Source organism: Sinocyclocheilus rhinocerous, unplaced genomic scaffold (assembly GCF_001515625.1).
Source record: "Sinocyclocheilus rhinocerous isolate Xijiao unplaced genomic scaffold, SAMN03320098_v1.1 scaffold1251, whole genome shotgun sequence".
Classification (NCBI taxonomy): Eukaryota; Metazoa; Chordata; class Actinopteri; order Cypriniformes; family Cyprinidae; genus Sinocyclocheilus; species Sinocyclocheilus rhinocerous.
In genome coordinates, this window is record NW_015636566.1 from 364,555 (window position 1) to 382,491 (window position 17,937).

Here is a 17,937-nt window from a genome sequence, read left to right on the forward strand (position 1 = left end):
TAAAAAAAAAAAAATATATATATATATGTATATATATATATATATAGGAAATGTATAAGGGATTTTTTATTTTTTTTTGCTGCTGAGTTTTGAGAGGTAATAATGAAAAAAATGCTACTGTGAGGATATGTTGTGCTAGTAGTTAATGGTGTGTAACTTTCAAATTATGCACTATTTTATACTAAATTACATTGTTAGGCTGTGAGAGTGTGTATGTGAAAGAATATAAGACAATGTAGACCATGGGTATATGTGCATTTGTAAAAATACATTGAGGTCCAAAAGTCTAAGACTACTAATGAAAATGCTTTTGTTTTGTTTTATTCACCAACATTACATCACCAGTAATGGTTTCACAACTTTGCTAAACTTTACAACCAATGGTATTGACATGAATGAACAATGAATGAATGAAGACTATGCACAAATAAGAAAAAATATGGATGGTGCACTTCCCTTGTAAAAGTCAATAAAATCTCAAAAAATGAAAGAATAAATAATCATTATTATTTTCCATTTTAAAATTTTGAGTAACAACAGCTAAATGGTTACTTGTGCACGTCCCCTGCAAAACATTTGATGAAATGTCAAAATGAAATGAATAAACTCATAAATGAATGAACATTTTGCATAAATTAAAAAAAAATCTAGATTTGAACGTTTTAGGTAATAGCAGCTAAATAAGTACTTGTCCAAACCAAATCCCACAAAATGAAAATAAATGAATAAAAAAAATGAAAAGAATAAATAATGAATACATTAATCAATCAATCAACATTTATGCATAAATTAAAAATCAACATTATTAACATATCAAGTAATAGCAGCTGCACAAGATGATTTCTTGTGCACAACCCTTGTAAACCTTATTCAAAGAAGAAATAAATAAATAGTCCAACAGGTTTATAGGGTTTATTTCTTTTTGCATTTTTTTTTTTTGCATTTTTCTTTCCATCTTGTTAATTGTTGCTATCATTTCTTATGTGAAAACATTTTACCATATATTAAGCACAAAAGCTTTGGCTCTACTGAGTGTGAAATCTATGCTACTCAGAGTTTGGGTTTGTAGGATCAGTGAGTCTAAATGATCCTGATGTGAAGTTTAATACGGTTTGTGCTTGTGTGTCAGATAGCGGAGACGTATGCGTTCCTGCCCAGAGAGGCGGTAACCCGTTTCCTGATGAGCTGTGGAGAATGTCAGAAGAGGATGCACATCAGCCCCAGTGGTGCAGAGTTCAAAGGTATCGTACCAACACCACACACACACACACACACAGGCCAACCTGTAATACATTAGATGTAAGGGTTATGGCTTTAGGTATGAACTCCAAAGGCGGTTTGTGAACATCTCATTGACTCCGCTTCCAAAGGGTCGACAGAAAGCATTCATTCCCATATATTTATACATATTCAAACCCATAATGCTTAATTGGATAACTCATTGTCTTTGTTAAGAAAATCCCCTCTTGTCCCTTTTGTCCCCTGCCCACCCTGTAACGAGCTCCCCCCGTCGCACCAGCCCGAAGCTAATGAAACCCCCTCTGGCCACACCTCCTCCCACCCTAACACACACATCTTAACACCCTCTGATTAGGCTGAAGTCACTGGAGTGTCCTGCTAGCCTCCCCACACATTGCAATTAGCCCAAATACAGGCCTTTTAACAAAGAAAATGCCTCTGAAACCAGATTATTTCTAAAGAGAGAGAGAGTGATTGTGGGTGGAATCCATTGGGGGAGAGATTTGATTGGGAAATTTTCACTAGGACAAAAAAATAAATGGATAAAACTCAGTTTTTTTTACATTTTGGTAAGACTGCAATCCCAGTTAGTCCAACCCCTGCATTGCAGGTTGCCAATCAGAAGAACTGCCCTCAAACGTCCCGCTCGCTGAGATAAACAGATAGACAACACCTCCCGGGCCTAAACTGTCAAAGCGTTGTGTCAACGTTGGGCTTTGGTTGGGTGTTGCTCATAAAGAGAGCAGCTAATTGGCTTCTTGCCCATGGGGGTACGCAGACCTCCTCCCCTCCAGCCGGCCGTATGAAAGTTCAGTGCTGAATTATTCAGAGTAATTAATTACTGTACACTCGCTCTTTAATTGACACTCAGACTGTGGTTGATATCGGCTCATTTATTCACATTTCTGATAATATAATATAATACTATTGACATAAAACGGCTCTAAAGTGTACTTAAGAGAAAATAATGTTGAATTAAACATTTTACGTCAAAGTACATTTTAAATCATTATGTTTTTAATAATCTTTCGCCAGGCTTTAAAGAAATATGCTTATATTGATGTTTTGACTAACAAACTAAAGCACATTTAAAGTACTTAATTATAATTTTTTAACTGTAGTGTGTTATTTGATATTAAATTTAAAGATAATATATTGTACTAAATTGTAACTTTCTAAACAAATATTTACAAAATAATTATACATTTATTTAAAATACATGACATACAAGTTTCAGTTAAAATTACATTAAAGTTACCATGTTTTACAATGCTTCAAAGACAGCGGAAGTAATTATGAAATTACATGTAAAGATGTATGAAGTCCTACTTAAGTGGTCAAAAATCACTCTGAAGTTCAACTAACTGCCTTTAATATAAACGTAACCTATAAAACAATTTCATTTAATTGTAAATAACATGCAGTTAAGTGCTTGGAAACATTACATTCAGTTCAACCTTAATTATATTCTTTTTATTTCCATAGTAAGCACTGAATGCTTAAGTTCTTTTCATAAAGGGTGGTGCTAACTATTAGCTTCAGTAATTCATGCTAGCTTGTTTGTGTTTTTTTTGTAGTCTCAGGTGAAAAAATGATTGAACAACTTTATCAGTGTAATAAACCTGTCTTTTTAGCATCCTGACTAAACTGGAAATCATCTGAAAATCATTTTTGTCTTTAACCATTATTATGTTGGTTTTAGCGGTGATCTAGTTCCTTAAGGAATTATTTTAGTTTGTTGTGGTAAATCCACATGAAATGAGAAAATGGGTGATCAATACACAGTGAACAGCTCATCCATTACCATGTGTATGTGTGCGTGAGATTATCAGCAGGTAATGGGTTGCTTCATGGCTCTTTTAACTCAAAGCTGATAAAATCCATAAATGAGAAGGCTGTTATATGACTAAAAATGCTTCCACATTCATGAAGTCTAAAGGAAATTGTTGGGAATTCCTTATGTTTTAGACCACATGAAACTCAGGAGGACCATGTACTGTCAGTGCACTTAAAATTTAGTGTATATGTGTGCATAAACACACACAACCACACGCTAAACAAATCAGGCATAATTATTGTCAATGTCAGAAGCATTATCATCATGATCTTCACACAAACATTCACAGTGTTTTTTCACACAAATCAGAGGACATCATTACAGTGGCTTTGGATGAAAATATAACAGCTGTGGGCGGAGAATGGATTTAAATTTCTACACATTCCTCTATGCATATTAATGTAATTTGCATATGGATTTTTTTTTATAATTAGGCCTTTGTTTGGCATTGTTAATCTGAGGCAGAAGTGTGCCTGCAGAAAACACTGGGGCAGATACTGCCCTCTAGTGACAGTTTAGAGAAATAACATTTACTGTACTCACACACACTTTATATGAATCTCAGGTATAACAACAGAATTATTCACTTTTCCTGTCATGATAATCATATTTGTATGGCCTCACTGTTGTAAATCTCTCATGCTTTCTCAGAGAATAACCAACCATCTTCTCTGGCGGCCGACCTCATAGACTACAACATGCCCCTCACAACAACCTACTTGAAACAGAAGAAACTACAGTGCATGAATAACAACGAGCAGGTACAGCAGTCTTCACTAATATCTCTACATGTTTATTGAGCGACATACATTCAGCGTGTAAACAGCCAAGTCTCATTTCAGTCCATCCAGATGGCGCAGAAATCATTGTGGGCATTGTGCATACTGACAGGAGGTGTTTTAATTCAGTTTGCATTTATTTATTTTTATTAGAAGGTAAAAAAATGTCACTGTTCACTATTTTCTAGCCCTAAGCTGGGTATTTCTGGCACTGTCAGTGTACTGTACTGCTTATAATGTGTAGTAATGTGAACTCTGGCACATAGGCCAGCTGTGGGTGGGGTGGGTGGATGTGAGTTTGTGTGGTATAGTATTTAGAAGGAATGGCGGTTAGTTCTGTTCTAATTAACAAGTGTTCTGAGCAGCTGGCTAATTAGCTGAGGTGTGAGAAAACAGGTGAAGTGCCAATCTAACGAAGGTGAGCCGTACTTACAGTCATGTACAACTCAGTTTGTACACACAATGAAATGTGTTCAACTCAGTAGACACTTGCTTGCGATCATCATGGTTAGTCTAAAGGCCCATTCACATCAAGGACAATAACTATAAAGATAAAGTTTTAGAAATCATTCTAATTCTATGAGAATAGTGAAGTCCACACCACGACTATAACAATAAAGATTGTTGACAGCCAACTAGAATACAGGAGCTTGAAAAATGACATAACTGCAGCTGAAAGGAAAACGCTCTCATAACTTTGATCAATGTTCTGGCAAAGTTATGAACAACAATCTTCCAGGTACATTAATACAATGTTCATTCAGCATTATCTGGTCTTTAATAATGTTTTCAAAAGTTAGCACAAAAACGTTATCATACATCGTTCATGGAAGTTTTTGTTTCTGAAACATTTTGATTTTTAAATGTTAAAAACACTAATTGTTTACTAATTGTTTCAGAACGTTCCGAAAACATTCAAAGGTAATGTTCCTATAATGTTTACAAAATGATAAAATGGAATGTTCCCATAACATTTGCATAATGTTACAAAACAATGTTTTTAAAGAAAAATGACATAACTGCAGCTAAAAGGAAAACGCTCTCATAACTTTGATCAATGTTCTGGCAAAGTTATGAACAACAATCTTCCAGGTACATTAATACAATGTTCATTCAGCATTATCTGTTCTTTAATAATGTTTTCAAAAGTTAGCACAAAAACGTTATTATACATCATTCATGGAAGTTTTTATTTCTGAAACATTTTGATTTTTAAATGTTAAAAACACTAATTGTTTACTAATTGTTTCAGAACGTTCCGAAAACATTCAAAGGTAATGTTCCTATAATGTTTACAAAATGATAAAATGGAATGTTCCCATAACATTTGCATAATGTTACAAAACAATGTTTTTAAATAATTTAAGAAACTGGACATTTTGAACATTAAGAGAATGTTCAGAAATATGTCTCAGAACCTATTGGGAATGTTAGCAAAACATTCTTAGAACACATTTTTGTTAGCTGGCCCATCGCACGCTTATAATAACCAGAACATTATCATCCGTTGGTGAGGACTCTACTAGACTGTAGTTATAGTTATTTTTAGAGTTATCGTTCTTGGTGTGAATGGCGCTTAACTCAGGAGGTTCCTAGCCCACTTAACCCGCAAGACTTCATTGGTCAACCAGCTTCACCAAAATTACTCTGCTGGTTGACTAGCTTCACTGAACATAACTATGCTGTTCCCTCAACTAGTCTGGCACCTAACCTATACACCACTAACCACTATAAACCAGCCCGGACTTGAATTCATACTGGTCTAGGCTGGCCTTTTCGATTTCAGTACACATAAATATCTCTTTAAACTCCAAATTTTGGTTCCATTTTCCTGTTATTGTGTACTGAATGCAAGACAAGACATGCCGCAGTGCGATTTCATTATTATTATAGAATCTGCCTGTGCACTGCTGTTGTTTGCTTTCTATACTGTGAAATTCTTCCAAGAGTCTCTTACATAAAATGCCCTAATATAAAAGCTCATGATGTTCAGGACTCTGTTTTGAATCCATACCTTGTTTTCATTTATCACTGTATTCATTCTTTGTGTGAGAGTGTTCGCTTTGAGAAAATTGTAGGGAGCAGACAGGAAATGTGTGTGTGTGTGCGTGTGCGTGTGTGCGTGTTTGTGTGTGCGTGTGTGCGTGTGCGTGTGCGCGTGCGCGTGCGCGTGTGTGTGTGTGAAATGTCCTACCGCAGTTTTGGTCTCTTTGGGTGGGGCATGACAGGAGAAGCGGATGATGAGCTGAAAGCGCAAGAGGCACTATCAATAAAAATATGCTACAGTACAGTATGAAGCTAGCTTTAAACACATGAAAAAACTGTACCTTGTCATTTAAATAGGGGATCTGAGCCTGTTCCACCTCAAAGGTTGACCACCTCAACTGTGTCTAACAATTAAAATCATACAACTATATAATGTTGTTATGTTTTGGTTTTAATGGGAAATATAAATTTATTAATAATTACATGTGACAACTACAGTAAGAGTACAGCCTGTACCAAGTTGCTGCTTAATGTAGGCAAAAAATTGCATTAGAATATTATTTAAATTTGACGTTCATTTTTTGATGTTCATGTTCATTGCGTAAAAAAATAACAATATCACAAATCAGGGATTTAAACAACATTTAGTCATTTATAGACAAAATATTGATAACATGGTTGCAAGAATTGAGAACCTAATTTAAAGCGAAAGTACAGTCAAAAGTTTGTGGTTGGTAAGCTTTTTTCAATGTTTCTGAAAAAGTTTTGTATGCTCACCAAGGCTGCATTTATTTGATCAAAAAATACAGTAAATACAATAATATTGTGAAATATCTGTACAATTTAAAATAACTATTACTAAATAACTAATTTATTCCTGTGATGCAAATCTGAATTTTCAGCATCATTACTTCAGTCTCACATGATCCTTCAGAAATCATTCTAATATTCTGATTTGCTGCTCAAGAAACATTTCTTATTATTATCAATGCTGAAAACATTTGTGCTGTTTAATATTTCAGTGGAAACCGTGATGCATGTTTTTTCATGATTCTTTGACAAATAGAAAGTTCAAAACAAAAGCATTTTGTTTAATTAAATGTGTGTTTGCTGAATAAAAGTATTAATTTCTTTTAAAAAATTCCAATAATTAGTAGTGTAAAATTAAACATTTCATATAATTACATTTGAAAGCCTTAAGCTTGTGACAATCATTTGAAGGATAACCCCCACCTTTCAAAGGTCCTATTTTTAAAGGTCCTATTTTGTACCTTATTTGCAGAAAGTACCAAAGGCAGATGAAGAAAGGCCGAGTAAGAAATAGAGACTAAGTACTGAGAAATAGAAATGGCAAAAGAAAACCGAGAGAAACACATGGCACAGATAGGCAGAATAATTAACAAAGAGGTCATTGGATGAGCATAGGAGTGAGAGCAGAGGAGCAGAGGATGTGGCGAGGAGGCTGGTCGGCCCAGCAGGACGCATGTGTCCAGCTCAATTCAATAAAGAAGGAAATTAGCAGCATCCTTCCTGCAGGCTGCAGACTCCCGGCTCTCAGAGGGGGGATGGAGGAGATTAAGGAGAGGGGGAATGTTCATTATCGTTTATGGCCTTTTTTTCTCCATTTGCTGTATCTCCTCTTCAGGAAACTCATTTCATTCTCTCTCCTCCTTTAGCTCTCTCTCTTTCTCCCTCCCTCTCTCTCTCTCTCTCTCTCTCTCTCTGGGGAAAGGTGTGAGATTCTCAAATATTCTAGCAAATTAGGCCTACTGTAGTCACAGAAAACAGAAGATAGATTTTATTCCATCTACATTCTTACTGGCATTAAATGGATAATCAATGTTTTCTTTTATGTGATAGTCAGCTTTGCTGAAAAAATAGCTGCTGTATTTGTAAATGTTAAATGTATTTTTTTTCCATTGTCACACTGAAATATTAGCGGTGTCACTACTAAATTTAATATGGCAGAGGTGGCAAGTCTAGCAGTGTCAGTGAATGTGAATGTGTCATTTGTTCTTATAAAAGCTGTATTGTGCCATTTTGTCTGTAGGTGGCAGATTTACCAAGCAATTCATTCTGCTAACTAACAATATAACTAGCTGAACAAAGTTGCTTTGTAATGTTTTGGTGGTTTATTCCAGATAGTAAGTTAGTGGAAACCGGTGGAAAAATTAATTTAAAGCCTCAAGGACATTTATGTTACAGCGACAGATTAATTTAATCTATTCATGCTGCTTTTTATTTCTTAGAATTTTATTTTAATGGCTACTTAATGACAACAATTAGTAAGTATGCATTTGCGTCTTCAAAAAACAAACAAACATTACAATAGCCAGTTCACAATCACACAGTTTGTAAACCGACTTAGAAGACAAAGACTCGCATTGTCCTCTCGCATTGATGTTGTTAATCTATTTCCTAAAGTCAGTCTAAATATAACATCCAGACTTTTGCTTCTAAACACTGGAATGTGCAGTTTGCATTATGAGCCATGAATTGTACTTTCCGATTCCTTTGAATGTATGTGCTTCTCCTGAGGGCTTCATTAGTGACTCATAAATCAAAGTATGCGTATGGTCATGCACTTAGATGTTCACTGGGTAATTGAGGACAGTATCAGGATGGAGAGTTTACTGTATTGATGTATTGGAATAGAAAAAACTAGGCTGATTCTAGGCTGTGTTCCTTGGTTTTTCTTATTTCTACCATATAAGCCTTCAGTATGCTTCTTTTTTAAATGAAAAGGTGATGTGGTCTTGCTTTAGCAAACAAATGATTTTTATATGAATATGGATTTCTAGCACAAATGTTGCATTTACAGTGGAGAAGATGGAGGCAGAAAGAGAGAGGGGAGGGGATGTGAACTGCTGTAAAGTGGGTTTTGGTGATTCTGTACCTCACTGTACAGTACTCATAGCGGGGGCGTGACGTCAGCGCCGCCGGCCCCGCCTCCGTCTTCAGGGCTGGTAGCTGGAGAGAGTCGCGACCGCAGCAATGTTGTTGCAATATTAAACGGATAGAGAGAGTGGAGCGGAGAGGGGCTCTGCAACGAGGGCGGGATCTTAGAAGAATATTAAAAACAAATTGCGTCCACCAGTGAAGGTAAGGATTCAATTAGGCTGGCATGAATTCATTATCTTAAATAGCAGGTTATTATAGATTTCCCCTCAGCAGACTAGTGCTGCAAAGAGCGTATGGGAAGGTCGTTATGTTTATTTATTTGTTCAATTAGGCATTTAATACGGAGTTATGTCGTGTACATTTAAAGTTGAACAGTTAAAACGACATTACCGTTGTTTACCGTGGCGTTACGGTTTAACCTGTACAAACACGCGACGCGTTTGGCGGTCAAGTTGAACAGTGTGTTGATGACGGAATGAAGTCGTGTTATTTTAACGTCTTTAGCGCGTCGCGATCGCGAAACCTTGGCAACAGGAGTAGCGTCCATTTAGATTGTTATCAGTAGTCAGTATTTCTTTCTGAAGTATTTTAGTCGTGGCTGTCATTTGTTGATAAATATGCGCTTTTACACACTTGATGTATTATTGATAATGCATACATGCTGACAGCAGCGTGTTATTACTTTTTTTGTTTAGTTAGTTTGTTCGTTTTATTTAAAACTTTTGAGTAACCACATTGCAGAAATAGCCCATGCAGGACTGTCAGTTGGGTTTATTTAAGGTCCTCGGCTTGTTAATAACATGTCATCATGCATATAAGATCTGTATAAAGAAAAATAATTACATGCACATAACATCTGAAATAAACAACAGAAACGTGTAACTTTCTACATGTTGAGGTTTGGAGTCATTTGATTAATCAGTGTGGCCCTTAATCTGTGTTTGAACTTGTTTATAGATCATGACATTATTCTAGCTATATGAAAATATGCATCATAGAGTTATGAATTGATGATATAGTATGACAATGGGTGATGCAGTGCATCAGAGTCTCTATATGTTATATGAATGGGTTTGGGCATTTAACTTAAGGAATTCTGTGATGGATTTGGGCAGCATATGTGAAGAAATGCATGATTGAATTTATCAAGTGTATAGTCAAGATGTTAAAGTTTTTTGCTGAATGACGATAAACATACATTTATATATGATAACTTTTTTAACCCTAGCAAAATTTTTTATTTTTATTGATTTATTTATTTTTACCTTATATGCTTATACAATAGATGCTGTTGTAGCAGGATATTATTAAATACTTAAACTGTTTTCATTTGAAAACTTTTTTTTTATGTGTCCATGTCCTGAAATGTTTTGTTGTGGGTTTTTATCGGGATCTGGCAAAGCTGGTTCTGCAGGCTATTGTTACTGTACGTTGCATGAAGGCCTGAAATCAGAGAGCAGCTTACTAACTTACAAATCTCACAAAGTGCTTTTTGCTTTACTTTTGCTTTTGTAGTGCTAGGGTTTCGATGTCTCTTTTAGGTTTGTACTGCCACTTGTTCTTGCCTCACTGCCGATGACACTTAGCTTCCTTAAATAAAAAAATTCGAAATAAAAGGTATTTAATTCTTCAATAAACATTCACACTATTGTGCACAGTTCACATGTGTACAGAGACGGAAAAAAATATTATTGCAAAGAAAATAAAAGTTCAGGTTGCTCCACCTTGGCTGTAATTTTTGTGTGAATTATGTTTTGTGCAGTTAATAGAAAGCTCAGCAGTTATTCCAGTGTTGTTTCTGTCTCTTCTGCTCTTCTGTGCTTCCGGCAGGTGGTTTTGTAGACTGATGTGGGTGTCTAAGAACCGAAGCAATGTGACACTGAGTCAAATGCCAAAATTCACATTTATTCTTCCATTTTTTTTTTACATTTTCTAATCCTTATCCTGTGACTCCTTGCTCTGCTTCTTTTTCTGTATCACTCCCATTTTTAGCAATGGCACACTACCCCATTTTCTCTCTCTCTCTCTATATATATATACCGAGTTGCACATTTCATATGGCTATTTAAATGTCTCTTTCTGGTTTTTAAGTTGAATGTCCATGCAAATTAATAACACAGAGGTTTTTACGAAGGGTTAAAGACTTTAAAACCACCTTTATCATCCTCTGCCTTCTGCCAGAGCTTCACAAGGATAAAGCCTACCAAAATAAAATCACTTTTTCTGACCCCCACGTCAGCCTGTCCAGCAGAAGGGAAGCTCCATGAGCCATAATCCCTCCCTAAAGCCAAGCTGTTCGGCCCGCAAGGATCTCCCTCGCTCCTTCTCTCCCTCCCCCTTGTGCACTAGCCATTTAAATAGTCGAACTCATCCTCTCCCATCCCTTTTTTTCGCTCCCTTCCGCTTGCGTTCCCTGTTTCTCTCCCCCTCTGTCCTTTCTCAGCTCTGGTTTTCTGAATCTATTGTTCTTTGTATTGTCCCTGTGGTATTCCTATGACTGTCTCTTTGCTCCTTCATTCTCTGAGAGGGTCTGTACCATCCTCTGCTCTTCCCCAGCCATTACAAGATGCATCAAAATTCCCATCTGGAGCCTTGAGATGTGTCTCTTTCTCAGCTCCACTGTTTCAGTGTCCCATGGGTCTGTACGGCCACTTGTTCTCGCATCATTGCAGATGGGACGTGCCATATCTTAAAGTCAACATGAAATTAAAATTGACACTATTTACTTTCTTAATAAGCATTCTTAATGAGCAAATGTTTGTCTTTGTAATTGTTAAACCATCATGTCACCAAGCCTTCATGTGTAATATACTCTGTTGTTCAAACGTTTAGAGTCAGTATTTTTTTTTTGTGTGAAAAATTTATACTTTTATTTAGAAAGGGTGCATTAAATTTATCAACAGCGACAGTAAATACATTTTTAATGTTACAACAGATTTTTATTTCAAATAAATGCTTTTCTTTTGAACTTTCTATTCATCAAAGAATCCTGAAAAAAAGTAATCATGGTTTCCACAAAAATGTTTCAAACATTCATAATAATAAGAAATGTTTCTTGAGCACCAGATCAGCATATTAGAATGATTTCTGAAGAATCATGTGTTTAATATTTAAAATATAATTATATAAATATAATAATATTTTTACAGTATTACTGTGTTTTACTCATCAGATAAATGCAGCCTTGAGCTTAAGAGGCCTCTTTCAAAAACATTTAAAAAATCTTACCCCAAACCTTAGTAGTATAGAATTCATACTGTAATATACATAGTGTCCATTTTTCACTCTCTAATCAATTCCTTTCCTAATTTTGTTCTTTTTGAATATCCTGTTTCAGAAATATGTCATATTACAGGAATAAATTGGGTTGCAAATGACGTTGCGTATCAAATTAAAAGTTTCTTTATATTTTCTCCAGGCTGTTTTTGATTTGTCTTAGCATTACGATTGCCCAAGTAGCTGCAGCTGGTTTGAGCTTAATTATTTCTGAGCATCTCTGTACATCTGTGCCACTGAGCAATCTATTGTCATTACATCCAAGTGCCCAAACGCAGTATGTTTTTGTTTGGAATGTTATTGTTTTTCTTTTATAGCCCATGTGAGCATCATGCTATCCAATGAGATGCTCTCCTGATGATGGGTCCCCCACTGTGTAATTTCCTGTCTTTTCATGGCTCGTTTCCTCTTGGGCAACATGTGCTTAGACCTGAGGGGAGGAATCTAGGATGTGACATACAGGCTCCCCAGTGTCCTCTCTGCTGTTCTGCACTTTTCTGGTGCTTCACTGTATGTAAGACTCATCCAGCAGAACGTCAGGCCTCCCTGCAGAGCTGTCTGTGCTTTACCGTTACTTAACTGAAGTCTAAAAGTGGACCTAAGGGTGACCTCCCTGCTGTAAAGAACGCTTTCAGATTTCTACCACTTATGTAGATGGATCAGGTTACATTTACCTGTGCTCTACAAAATTTCACACTCGAAATCCAGTCATTTTGATAGGAATCTGCACGATCAGGAGTTTCACATGAAGGTGAAAAATTTCCCCTCATAGATTTCACAACGGATTCAAGGTGGTCACGCAAATTTTCGCTGACCAACAGAAAGCTGCTTGGTTTAAAAGTGACTTCAGTTTGAGCTGTGCTTCATGTGTTGCTACACTATTGACAATAGACAACAGATTTTTTTTGTCAGCAAAATTTCAGTGAGCTTTCACCAATGAGGTCGCACCTTTACTCTGAAAGTGTTTCCTGCACTGCTAAAACTACAGCACCACAGCTCTAGCAGCTCTAGAAATGATGCTTTAGTTGAGCTTTAAGCTTGCAGTCTGAATTGAATGTGATGAGAATGCAATTTCTCTATACCGAAAAATGCTACAGTAAAAAAATTGCAATGTTTGTGCAGTGTGACCAGTGTAGTCCAGTTTGAGGACAAATGACCCTCATAAGCTGGTCCTTTTTAATGAATTGGTCAAAGCGATTCAGAGATGAATCACAGACGAACTCATCAGTCTAAAACCACTTAATCACTTGGTGAATCAGCCTGAGCAGTTACCAAATTAACATCTGACTCACTCACTGGACCAAAGTCCTAATTCTTGACTAATTTAGAATAATATGTAATGTTGTAGCTATTTGAGGTTTGTGAGACTACTTTCAGGGATGTGATCCTTCTGGATGAATCCAGAATTCCTTTTAATTTCGGCCTAAAATCATGACCCACGTGAATGATACAGATCAGTAATAAAAAAAAAAAAATTGGGGGTTGGGGGTGTTCAGGGTGATGCTGGTTACTGCGTGATGATTGAAATCACGAAATGGCCTTAAACAATTAACTAAATAAACTGAGAAAAGTTTGTGTTTTTAAATAGATCATGGACAGAATGGGTCCTGATAGCGCTGCACAAGCTCGCGGCGTCATCTGCAGGACAGTTTAAAGGGTTCAAATGCGAGTAGAATCAGCCCTGAAATGTGTTACTTGCCCCGTAACTTGACTCTTGAACTTTGGCCCTCTCCCCTGCCCTCCTCGGGGGAAAAAATAAACTACCAGCCTAATTTACAATGTCCTCTTCTAAAAGTTATCTTTGACAATTCCACCTCTGAAACAATTAAGAGGCTAATCCGGCCTAAATGGGGTCTATATGTGTATTTTAGTTTTTAGTTTTAGTTAAGTATAACACTGAATTAATGACTCCTATAACAACGTCAAAGATACACATAGGAAAAGTGTAGTAAAAGTGTGTTGTTGTGATCAGTGGTACTTTAAAATGTTTTTTTTTTTGTATTTTTGTTTAAATTATATATTTATATATACAAAACAAAGTATAGTACACTTGTCTATAATATAGTTATGGTCATGTATTTGGTAATTCCTCAGAAGTACTAATAAATATTAATGGAATCGTTTAGTGGAATTAGAATCGTAATCTAAATGGTAAAATTCCTTGCAATTCCCATTTTGTACCAGCAATGATGGTCTTTTCAGCAAGGTTTCTGGGATTTTCATCTGTATTTTTGTGGAATTGTTTGTGGAGCAGGGAAAGTGGTTAATCGTGGAGATAGATTTGTGACTGACTGGATTAGAGAAGAATAGCTGTAGTGGGACCTACAGTAATTCATGTGTCTGTTGAATGCTGGGTTTGACCTCTTGAGGCTTTGTGTGTCATCTGCTCTTGAATTCTGTTGGGTTGCTGCTTGCTCCCTACAAATCAGCCTGTGAAATGGGAAATCGTGATCATCATCCCTTTTAATTTCCTTTCAGTAATGTTTAATCTGAGCAACTTGGTCTTCTGTTGCAGTCTCCATCCACAAGCAAACTACTCGAGCCGACCTGACAGACTAAATTGATCGTGCCTCTTTTGTTCATGCTTCCAGAAAGGCTAGGACACTGCAGACAGGGATGACGGGATCAGTAGCAGAGGTCGTTTAGAGACAATAGCAGTCGGCTGCAGAAGCCGCATTGGAAGACATCAGTTGGTCAGTGCAAACAGAAAGAGAAGGCTGAGATCAGCTGCAGAGGTCACAAACTGCACGGCTATGCCAGTCGTCTCTGCTGACCTGTATAAAGCCGTTGCTCCACGGTGTATCTTTCAGGAAGTGAGGTCATCTCAGATATCAGCACTCTTCGAGTGGTATTTTTTTTGCAGCGTAATCTGGTTTATATATACTCTACCAATTCTATACAGTCCTGATGGTCGGTTTAACAGTGCGAGAGGATATCAGGACATCTGTGTGACTACATTTTTATTTCTCTTCACACGAACAGCCCTGTGATTCTATGTGCTGGTCCTTGACAGATATTTTAAACCCATAAAAGACAATAAAACAAGCCTTTATTGTCAACATTTGTCAAGAAATGACTCCCTTTAAAATTCCAGCAGGGCTGCATGTCTCACAGAGAAAAAAACACTACTATGTCAAAGGAAAAAAGAAAAGAGTATGTTTTTGTTTTATCTCAGCAGGAGTTGGTATCAAAAGCTTATGTGCTTCACAGGAACATGAGACACTTCATTGAATAGAAGAAATGCCAGAATATTTATTTAATGGCTCTACTGAAGTTCTGCTTTAAAAAAAAAAAAACACACTCTATCTGACTGAAATATCAGAGAAGAACTCAAAAATCTGCCCAGTAGTTGCACTAGTAGAATATCGGTTAAGCAAGTATCTATCTGCACAAAAGCTGAGATGTTTTTCCTTGAGTACCCCAAAAAACGATTTGACGTTGTGAAGAAATAGACAAAAATGTCCCATGTATTTCATTTAGCAATGCTGCGGGGAGCAAACATGCCTCCTGCAGAGAGGGGGAAGAGATCACGTGTTTGATTCAGGAAGCAGGGCAAGTATTGTAACCCCCATAAGCTATTGATTTAAAGCTGCGGTTTTATCATAGATAAATGGACCACTCTGGGCATTTGGTTTTCGAGGTTTTTGCCACCAGTGCAGAAGTGAAGTAGTGAACTATGGCTAATTGATCCTACCAACGAGGCACATGGATGTCATGTCATAGATTTTATAAAAAAATATATTTTAAAGACTTTAATTAGCATGCTGTGCTATTGAGACAGAAATCAGAAAACTTAAGAGATGTCTGCATTTTGTTACATTCTGTTGAACTCTGTCTGTTTTTGAATATGTGAGCGTGTCTAATGTAAAGCTCCCCTGAGACATCTAATTTAGTCTAATTTTACAAGGGTTCACTACAACCAATTGGTTGACTAGTCATTCAGGCAACACACTCAGTAGTTGATTTTGAAAACTGTTGCTGTGCTGTTGTTGGCTGCCACGGTAACGGAAACAATCTGGAATTCCTGTAAAGTACTTGTTTTGTGCACCAGCAAATCTGTAAATTTCCGGCACTGTAATGCCTTGCAATTTATAACGAAGACTGACAAGAGAAAACGAGCATGGCTTGCAGCACCCAAGTTAAAATACTGTGTGTGACATAATAAAATAATGTGTGTTTTGTGGGCAAAATCCACTGAACTTCACCCTGATAGGGAGCTGTATGTAGGATATGTGCGCTCATGTGTTTTCAATGCAGCTAACCTCCAGCCGCATCATGTCATCTACCCATTCATTAAACTATGACAGGTGTGCTATTGCATTGTGTCACTAGAAAAGTTATGAAACTTTCTCTGAAACTTATGGTTTTTAAAACCATTTTCATAGGTTTAACGTTATATTATCAGCCCAGAGTGTGTTAATTTGATTAGAAACACCAGAGACCGGAAATGTAAAGGATCATTCCAGTATGAGTCAGGCGAGACTTTCACGTTCAGGAAAAAGGTGGATACAGTACCAAATCAAATGTTTGGGGTCAGTAAGATTGTTTTTTTATTATCTGAAAGAAATTTATCTTTACTTTTATTTAGCGAAGATGCATTCAATTGATTAAAAGTGACAGTACAGACATTTATAATGTTAAAAAAGTTTTCTATTTCAAATTAATATTATTCCTCTGAAACAGCCCCTAAACTTTTGAATAGATCCTGCATGCTAAATTTCATGCAGTGTGTTATTAAACACTCTAACTCTTTATAAATGACTGGCTAGAAATCTGCTTATTCTCACAAAGTCCAATTTCAGAGCAGCTAAAGCTATAATCTGAACAATTCTAAAAGAGAGAAAATAGATTTTTGTGCACTGTGCAGTTGTATGCAGATATAAAGGCTGACAGTTGACTGAGCAACATACTAGAACAGGATATTGATGAGCAGCTTTAAAGGGGTCATATTTTTTTTTTTATTATGCTCCCTGAGGTGTAATTATAAGTTTTTTTGGATGAAAAACATTCAAAATTGAGTGATTATGATCTTTTTCCACCCTGTTTCTCATCCTCTGACTGAAACATTCGGTTTTGGGGTGTTCTCCCTTTAAGACAGGGGTGTCAAACTCATTTAAGGTTGAGGGCCGGATCGGAGAAAATGTCCCCTTGTGCGGGCCGAATTACCTTTTGTTAAACCCTAGTTTGCTCACAATTACATTAATATTAACCATACAAACTACAGCCCACTTTTATGATTGGCTAACATCTTTTAACACGGGACCTTAACATGATGGACTCAAAAACAATAAAGTAAACAAAGTAAAAATACTGTGATTACTCATTATGAATTTAACTGCCATTACTAGGGATGCTCCGATCGATCGGCCGGAGATCGGTATCGGCCGATAATCACATTTTATGACTCGATCAGTACTAACTAACTTGGCCGATCTCACGAACCGATGATGAATGGATGGTTCATTTTTAACAGCAGATTCAGTGACGTTAGAGCTGATCTGCGCCTCACTGCATGCGTCTACGGCGCGTTACAGCTCTACGGCCACCGGAGCTGATCACGGCCGCTCTAGTCAGTGCTTGTGTTTATCAGCAAGCCGCGGCACGTTTCTGAAGCGGCTCTCCGTGCTGCTTGGATAAAAATAGTCTTTTGTGAGGTGTCACAGAGTGGAGGACGGAACAAAACCTCGTCGGAGCCGTAAGGGATAACGGTAACATAATACACTGATCGTGGGCTGCTCTTAAATTAACATTTATTTATCAAACAAAATAACTTCTTTGGCCATAATAGCCTACTCAATATCATTAACACAGGCATTACTCCTTTCCAACTTTATCTGGAATGTCACCGTTTCTGTCACTGCAAATTCCCGATCAGGCGAACGAACACACACACACGAAATCGTCTGCCTCATGAAAAAA

General features: G+C 36.8%; 1 protein-coding gene across 2 annotated transcripts in view; it reads left to right on the top strand.

The window, feature by feature from the left end:
* nol4lb (nucleolar protein 4-like b) overlaps window positions 1-17,937 on the top strand; it is a 145,265-nt gene that overhangs the window by 49,109 nt on the left and 78,219 nt on the right. For both annotated transcript variants that reach the window (XM_016562619.1, XM_016562620.1), the window contains exons 3-4: window positions 1,130-1,241; window positions 3,728-3,837. In XM_016562619.1, the coding sequence (XP_016418105.1) occupies window positions 1,130-1,241; window positions 3,728-3,837 (222 nt within the window). The remainder of the gene's footprint in view (window positions 1-1,129; window positions 1,242-3,727; window positions 3,838-17,937) is intronic.